The following is an 8,260-nucleotide window of genomic DNA, read 5'->3' as shown; positions in this document are numbered from 1 at the left end:
AACATGTACAAAAAGAAATTGCATATGTATTACAATGTATAAATGATAAGTTAAGGTCAACAATGTAATTGACCACTGTGATTTCAGCTTAAGATTCAAGTAGTCAGCCAAATACCCGAGAGATGATTTAATACACATCGATTGAACTTATTATTGTAGGATGAAATTTGATAAGTTTATATTGTTTCAGAGAGGCTTGAGGGGTTGAAATCTAATATGGCAATCGAACGGAGCAATAAACGCATTCTCTGCTATCTGCTTGCAATCGTCGTGATGGTGAGTAGACTTTTCGCGGTTCACCCGTCCACACTTGAATGACTTCAAACATTTACTTAAAGATAAAATTAAGACTCCGGTGAACACTAAAATGGATATGAAATAATTCAGCTTAATAGCAAACCTTTTAATGTCGATATGAAGTTGAATAAAAGTAAACCGTTTAGGCGTTTTTAGGTGTAAAATTGAATATTTTCTCCATGAATTAATACGTTAATTATTACGATACGACTTTTGCAACCCGAAGATTCGTAATAATGCAATATTGTCGTTTATACGTTTCACAATTATCAGTATTAGGGAGAATACAAATATTTCGACCATTCAGATTTGAATTATTAATGTTGGTTTCAGAATTAACCCATCAAAGTAGTGCAGTTCACAATTCTGTTGATTGAATTTTTCTAAACAGATAGCAGTTTGTCACATGAAATAATCTTATAAAGTAAAGAATTAAATTACTTAAAACAGGATGAACAAGGGTAATCTCACATCGGTTTCCCTAATACGAGTTTATTATAGATTTTTTCGTGAGATTCCCCCCCCCCAGATTTGTGTGCTGGCCAACATCAAATTAATACATTCTTGGACCAGCTTTGACTGGTCACAGGCTACCAGCAACGATGAGAAACCCTTCATCACTTTATGTAAGTTAAAGTTCGACATAATTTCTGTAATCCTTTACATTTAATGATAACCGCGGTGTCTCAGTTGGCTTAATCAAGCATTGCGAAAGCTGAGTAAGCTGTCGTATACTTAACTATTTCCTGAAATCCAGTTGCGATCAAGTGAAGTGAATTTTTTGTTATGGAAGAAGAATTGCATGGTCTCTTGACGGTTAACTGACAATCGCGGATGAATGTGTGCTTCTTTTTAAGTTCAATTTACATCTGGAAGAATCGGTGCCTGTTTAAAACCTCAAAATAATAAAACGTCAATTGGTGCGACATTAGGATAACAGATTAGGAGGATGTGGAAATATGAGGAGGATGTTTTCTTTCCCTTCTTGTACGATTTTAAGTTTATAGTCTTTTATTTTCGTGTATTTACTGTTGCACCAGCAAGGCAAGAGTTGTAAGCACAGTTGAAAATAAGTAGGTGGGCTCCGACTGTTAGTGCATTACAGCAGTAAGGGATCAAATGATGTGGCATTGCTGTATCCTAGTGGGGGTTCTATTTACCACAGATCGCTGCTTCCTAGCATTTGCTTGGGCCGGGAAAGAGCTCGAGATTTACAAATAAAATATCAGCTGATATTAAACGGTTTGGATTTTAAATGTGATACTAATATGCTCTTTATCAATGCAAATAAGATACTTTATTGCACCCAGTCACATAATTCTGTGAATAATTCCCTCTTTATTTGTAGAAGTTGCTCGAACATCTCATAAGTGATCCTATTCAAACTAATGCTACCTATCATTTAATTTCAGTGTATTGGTGTCATATCGTGTCAGTGCTTATCTTCTTGATTCTTATCGTCAAGAACATCATTTACATTTACGCCATCATACAGGTAAATATTTTGATTGCTTTCAAAATCACTTATACTTTTACTTCTCACCTAGCAAGGAATTAAGAAACAAATAAAACGCCAAGCAAATTCACCATATCGATATTGAAAACGTTTCGGAAACGTTTCGATATTGAAAACGTTTCCATCATCAGTTCGACAATCTAAAAATGAATAAAATCATTTTATGAGTCAAAATTATAAGATAGATATAAAACCTAAACAAGACCTAACATTATATCGAAAAATAGTACTCGATCGGAACAACTTAGTCCTAGGGGTCACGAAAAGAATAAAACATAAGAAAAAACACTAAAACACAAAAGACTAGCGATTCACTAATTCAAGAAGATATGAACTAAATGCATTATTAAGACATGGTTTTCGTTTAAAGATATGTAGAGACTCCAAAATCCTCAAATCCGAGCAGCCAGAAGTGGAACCGAGCATCCTGAAATCACTCTCATAACTCATATACAGCCACGTCGCACTGTTCAGCATGGAGGCGTAAAGAAGAATGAGGAGGCTTGCCGAGAGGCAAGTTAGAACGATAGCTCCTGTCGTGGTGTTCAGAAACCCGGATGTAGAAGTTTCGCGACGTCATTCCACATACGCCGATGCGCAGCGCGCACAACTGTACTCATAGACCAGGTTTGATCGCATCCGGGTAGGAATAACGTCCGTATACCTGGAGAAAGAACCAATTTTGAAATTATTTACCAGCAAAACATGAAAATTAATACTCGGGAAATATTTCATAAACAAAATCTTTAGTTCTTTGGACATAGTTTCAGACGCACTACCAAAATAGGACAATGTGCAATAAAGGGTTTTCTTTCTATCGCATTCAGTCACAGTTTCAGAAAATTTGTTAGATAAGAAGCCTTTGATTTTACTAAACACAAGGCACGATTGAAAACCATCCAGCTGGTCTATGAGTACAGTTGTGCGCACTGCGCATCTGCGTACGTTGGAATGACGTCGCGTAACTTCTACATCCGGGTTTCTGAACACCGCGGCAGGAGCTGTCGTTCTAACCTGCCTCTCAGCAAGCCTCCTCATTCTTCCTTGCGCCCAAATGCTGAACAGTGCGACGTGGCTGCAGCTGAGAGTGATTTCGGGATACTCGGTTCCATTTCTGGCTGCTCGGATATGAGAATTTTGGAGTCTCTACATATCTTTAAACGAAAACCATATCTTAATAATGTGCTTAGTTCATATCCTCTTGAAATAGTGAAACGCTAATCTTTTATGTTTTAGTGTTTTTCCTTAAGTTTTATATTTTTCGTGACCTCTAGGATTAAGTTTTTCCGATCGAGTCCTGTTTTTCGACATAATGTTTCGTCTTTTTTAGGTCTGTCGTAGAATTTTGACTTATAATATGATTTTATTCATTTTTAGATTGTCGAACTGATGATGGAGCTGAACTCCGAAACGTTTTCAATATCGATATAGCGAATTTGCTTAGCGTTTTCTTTGTTTATTAATTTCTTGTGAACTTGCTATATAAGCAGACTAATAATATAAGTACATATTTTCAAGTAGATAATGATCACTATCATTAATAACGCCCAACACTGTAAGATAATTCTGTAGATTTGTGTTTTCTATATAAAGCAGATTTAATACCAATAAAATAAACCTTTTTTCTAAATTCAAAATAAATGTTTTGATATTTTCCCTTCCTCCAGTTTAAAGCAATTAATTTACGATTTATTTACGCGTGATGACATGAAATTTAATTTGATCGTATTTTGCAAACTTCTAATAAAGAAACATTCTAATGATCTTGATAGAAAACAAGACTAGACATTTATTTATCTCAAATATAATGCCTCGGATTCAATTAATGCTCTACTAACTGCTTTATTGTGAATGATCCTACGCTTCTTATCTCTACAGATCTATTATACGAGAATTTCTTGTTCTCTATGAAATTTTAATGCCAATATTTAAAAACTTCTAGACCATTCTTGGTCAACAAATTTATACATGAAATGTTTTAGCATTTCTTGTTCCAAAAATCTGTAAGTCTTCAACTATACCTTTTCATTTTAACAAATGTTAAAATAAAATCGGCTAATGTTAAAAAATTAGCCGAAGTTTTTTGCTGCAAACGTGTGATAACGAAAGAATTACTCAGTGCATTTTTTTATATTATTAACATCAAATTTATTCCTGAAAGTTATTTGTACTCACAATTAAAAATCATTATTTTGGGGATCCATTTAAGGAGTCATAGAGTCATAGCACTACAGTAAATTCCTCAACGTTGATGCTAATTACCGTATGAATGTTTCTCGATAGAATCGTCCAAGACTCATGATTCTCGTGCTGGTGTGTCTGGTTTTTGCCATGATCGCCGAGTCAATTATGGCATTGGCAAGCTTCATCATCCGCCCCTGGTCCTCACTGGAGTGGGCCTTTGTAGCCGCTGCGGCCGGACAAGCGTTTCTTTGTTGGCTGGTTCACGACCGCATGAAAGAGGTAAACTTTGTCTGTAATTCAAAGCATTCATTAAATATTTCATTTTTCGTAATATTTTTCTGCTATAAATAGAATAATCAGCAAATTTAGATCGAATGAGAAAGGAAGAGTCGTACAAAGTTCACGCATCACGTTCAAAGAAATGTTACCTAATTTTGAATGTCCATTGAGATATAAGATCCGTCTGAATATCCATTTGGCATGAAGACAATTGCAATGTTTATTTGAGCTACAAATTTTTATGTGTAGCGACTTGAAAATGGACTCCTTATATAACTCCGGTTTTATTTGTCTTATGAATGTTTCACTTAGCAAGCGTGATGCGGAATGATGATTACGTTCTGAAGGAACATTACGTTCTGAAGTTCATTCTACTCGACAAGAATGGTATGGCGATTACGTTTACAGTCGTTGGTGCAAAGAAAAAATCGAATTTGGTTGTTAGAGAAGTTAACTGCAAAACTTATTGTTAGAAAGCTTAAAAGAAAGAATTCCTCCAACAGATGATGGAAGCGACTGCAGCGGACGGTCGAATGCTACTGGTTGAAGAAAAGGCTCCAATTAGCGAAGAAAATCCAGTAACAAATAAATAATGAATCCCGAAAAAATTTTATCCTCAGAGATATATCTTATAGCCTGGAAAAACTGGGGGAACAATTGAGTACTGTAACAAACCAGTTTTCCCTTGCCTATCCTAACTACGCCACATAATCTCTAGTTATAAGACATTTGTACGTATCATTTATACTTGTAATCACTTTTGAACTCCATCTATGCAAAGGAATGGTAGATTTTTTGAAGTTTAACATCTTTGAAATGGATTTTACTACTAAACACAATTTCGAGGTCAGGATTAGAGCACGCGTTTACGTTGGTTATTTGCTATCCTCGAATGGCCATCAGAGCCTCTCAGTAGATTAGGTGATATACCAGTCGAGTTTCGGATTCCGTTTTACGCCGCCCCTCGATCTATCGAGTCGCCACTGATGTTGTAAGGCGTTAATCGGCTATCTGCTCTATACCGCTATTATCTAGAAGCCTTTTTTGAGAGCCCATGGCCCGATGGGCAGAATCTGCTTAATATATCGAAAGAAGCAGCTGGGTAAGCTTCCTCAGGATGTCTCTTGACAGATTCTAGTATTTGAGCGGACCTTGACCATATATAGCTCATGGAAGCTCATGGAATTGCGTCGATGTATGGGCACGCGCATATTTATTAAGTCATATGAAACGATATTTTACGAAATTTTGAACTTGCAGGGGGACGTGGCAGCTAGATAAGTTCATTGTGTACATGAGTCAATTTTTTTTCGGCAAAGAAATGCCTTAGTTTGTATTTAATCACATATAAAAATCAAAGGCTGCTTGAAGGACCTCGAAAAAAATCAATGCATGTAGCTCCACGAGATAATTTTAACACTAGAAGTACGATGAGGTCAAAATGACATCACATCGCATTTTATTGGCAAAAAGCCTAAACGGTTGATTTGACTTCCTTAAAATTTTATGACTTTTTTTCAATTATATATTTATGTATAATTATGTAATAACAATTTGATGCTTAAAATGTATTCAGTACAATTGAGTGCTGTACCTCCATGCACGATGAGGTCATTGTGACCTCATGGTAGATTTACTTTGACTTCATTCTCACCGAGAATTATACAGATACAAAGACCGTTGATGTTGCATGTTACTATAGACCGTACACATCACTAGCGTTGCGTTCAGACTTGTCACAACAAATTTGGAGAGCGTTTCATGTATAACCCTTGGACAGCAGGATTAACGAATAGTATACTTCTCTTCACCTATAGCAGCGACAACTTGTTGCAGAAATCGCCCACCGACGCTCACATTAAAAACAGTTTAGCTTCTATGAATTCTTAAGAATCTGAGGGCGAATACTTTAGTGGAGCGAATAGTGCTAATGAATTCATTCCACACAATATAATCTTTTCAGTATTATCCGATGGCAGAGAAAAATTGGAACACCAAGAAGTTTCTCTTAATCCTTCATCGCCAAGTAATGAGTTTTATATTTAGTTTGCATATTATTTCTCATATACGTATTTTGTACTCCATTACTATAAATAAATTTTCATGTTTCTGTGGGTTTTATATCTAAAATTCATATATGTTTTACAGGAATTGAAAATAATGACACTAGAAGGAGGAAACGAATTGAAACTGGTACGAACTGGTACTGGTACCTATTTCATGCAAAATAAAAGATGGGACTGGATTGAATGTTGTAAAGACGCAAGATGATGGTGTAGGACGAATCAGAAAACACAACATAGTGACGGATAAGCCTGGTCCTACATCATTTGCCAAGAGATCTGTAATCAACAACTCTCCCGAGAGCGCTTTCTTTTTCTTCACTGATCGTGCGATCATTAACATCATAATCAAATACACAGAAATCGAAGCACAAAATAAGAGTGGAAATAAAAATAGGAAAGCATCTCGTCCAGACATCCATCAGTTGTTGGCAGTAAAGTTGGCACGCGGGTATTTGCAAGAGGTCAGCCGGTTCGTCATATTTGGTCTAACCAGTGTAGACCAGCCATTTACAACGGCATAATAGCAAGAAATTTTTTATTTGGAATTGATCAGATATATAAGAGCTGATGTCAGATAACACAGCCAGTGAGACTTCAAACTAATAAATTTTGTCATGCATCCCCTATTTAGAACAGATTTATAGAAAACTGCAAGGCTTGCTATATTCTAGATGAAAGCATCGCAATAGATAAACAATTCTTCCTTACGAAAGCCAGATATCCATTCCCTCAATACATTGCCAGTAAACCTGACATATTTGGAATCAAATTTTGGTCAGCAACTGACAGCAAGTCTGAGTATTTATTGAATGGATTTCCTTACTTAGGGAATGATGTTTATCGACCTGAAGGCATCTCCTTCTCCGCGCATGTTTTGAAACTCGTGGGTCCTTACATATTGAAAGGACGAAACGTGATCACTGACAACTTCTTTACATCGCTCAAACTAGCGGAGAAATTAGAAGGTAAGAAAACTAATATAGTTGGAACAATGAACAAAATCAGGAGAGAAATTCCACCAGCAGTCAAGACAATGAAAGCTCTGCTCCATTCAACAATGATATACGACTCTAACGGTATATCAGGCAAAAACTTCAAAGAATGTTCTTCTGCTCAGCAATCTTCATAACTTAGTATTTTGCTCAGTCAACCGTAAGAAAACTCAGGAACTGTTGACTTCTAATATCATACGATGTTTGGTGTCGATGTCTTAGACATGAATGCACGCCATTATTCATTCAAAGTCCCATCAAGACGGTGGCCGCTGCAAGTGTTTTACAATGTTCTGGACTTCGCTGTAATAGATTCTCTTATTGTTTATACTCAAGTACTTGGAACTAGAGAGAACGGGCGCAACTTTTTGTTGATGCTTATATAGAAAACTTAACAAAATCTCACTGCCAGATACTGCAAAAAATTCATTCGACAACAATGATAATGCAGAAATAAGAAGAATTACAACATCCAGTGTTAAGAAAGCGACAGAACTGGGCCTTAAGGCCCTGGTTGAGGGTTGCGAGGCTTCGAACAGGCTCGGCTGTTCCCTATGCGTTTCTTCACGAATTAGAATAGACTTTACTCCACTCGTAAATGAGATGGCGATATGGATTCTTCCATGCTTACCCAGCTATTTATTTATAAGCGGCGACCAGTAACAAAAAAATATGTTAACTTTGTATTGAAAGAGTTTCAATGAGAGGAAATTTCAAGAAACTTTGAATATTATTGTTCATCAAATCCGCGACTTTTTTCCTTTTTCCGAGATGTAAACGGGTTGTAATTTTTATTTTCCATTGAATGGTATACTCGGCATTCCTTGATCAGCCTCCTTGATGTAAATATTATTTCTCGAAAAATAGTTAAGATCGAGGCTGCTGATACGCGGAGGGTAAAACCCGCATACTAGCTGCTCAAATGG

General features: G+C 36.4%; 1 protein-coding gene across 1 annotated transcript; it reads left to right on the top strand.

Annotated features, from left to right (window-relative positions):
- Positions 1–204: 204 nt before the first annotated feature.
- LOC125179168 lies at positions 205–5,156 on the top strand. Its single transcript, XM_047884547.1, has 5 exons — positions 205–276; positions 827–923; positions 1,710–1,792; positions 4,097–4,276; positions 4,780–5,156. Exons 1-5 carry the CDS (start codon positions 217–219, stop codon positions 4,867–4,869), a joined length of 510 nt encoding a protein of 169 aa, XP_047740503.1. The 5' UTR covers positions 205–216; the 3' UTR covers positions 4,870–5,156.
- Positions 5,157–8,260: the final 3,104 nt, after the last annotated feature.

The sequence above is a fragment of the Hyalella azteca genome, unplaced genomic scaffold (assembly GCF_000764305.2).
Source record: "Hyalella azteca isolate HAZT.00-mixed unplaced genomic scaffold, Hazt_2.0.2 contig15535, whole genome shotgun sequence".
NCBI classification, from domain to species: domain Eukaryota; kingdom Metazoa; phylum Arthropoda; class Malacostraca; order Amphipoda; family Hyalellidae; genus Hyalella; species Hyalella azteca.
The sequence above is the reverse complement of the archived record's forward strand: the minus strand, read 5'-3'. Positions and strand labels throughout refer to the sequence as shown.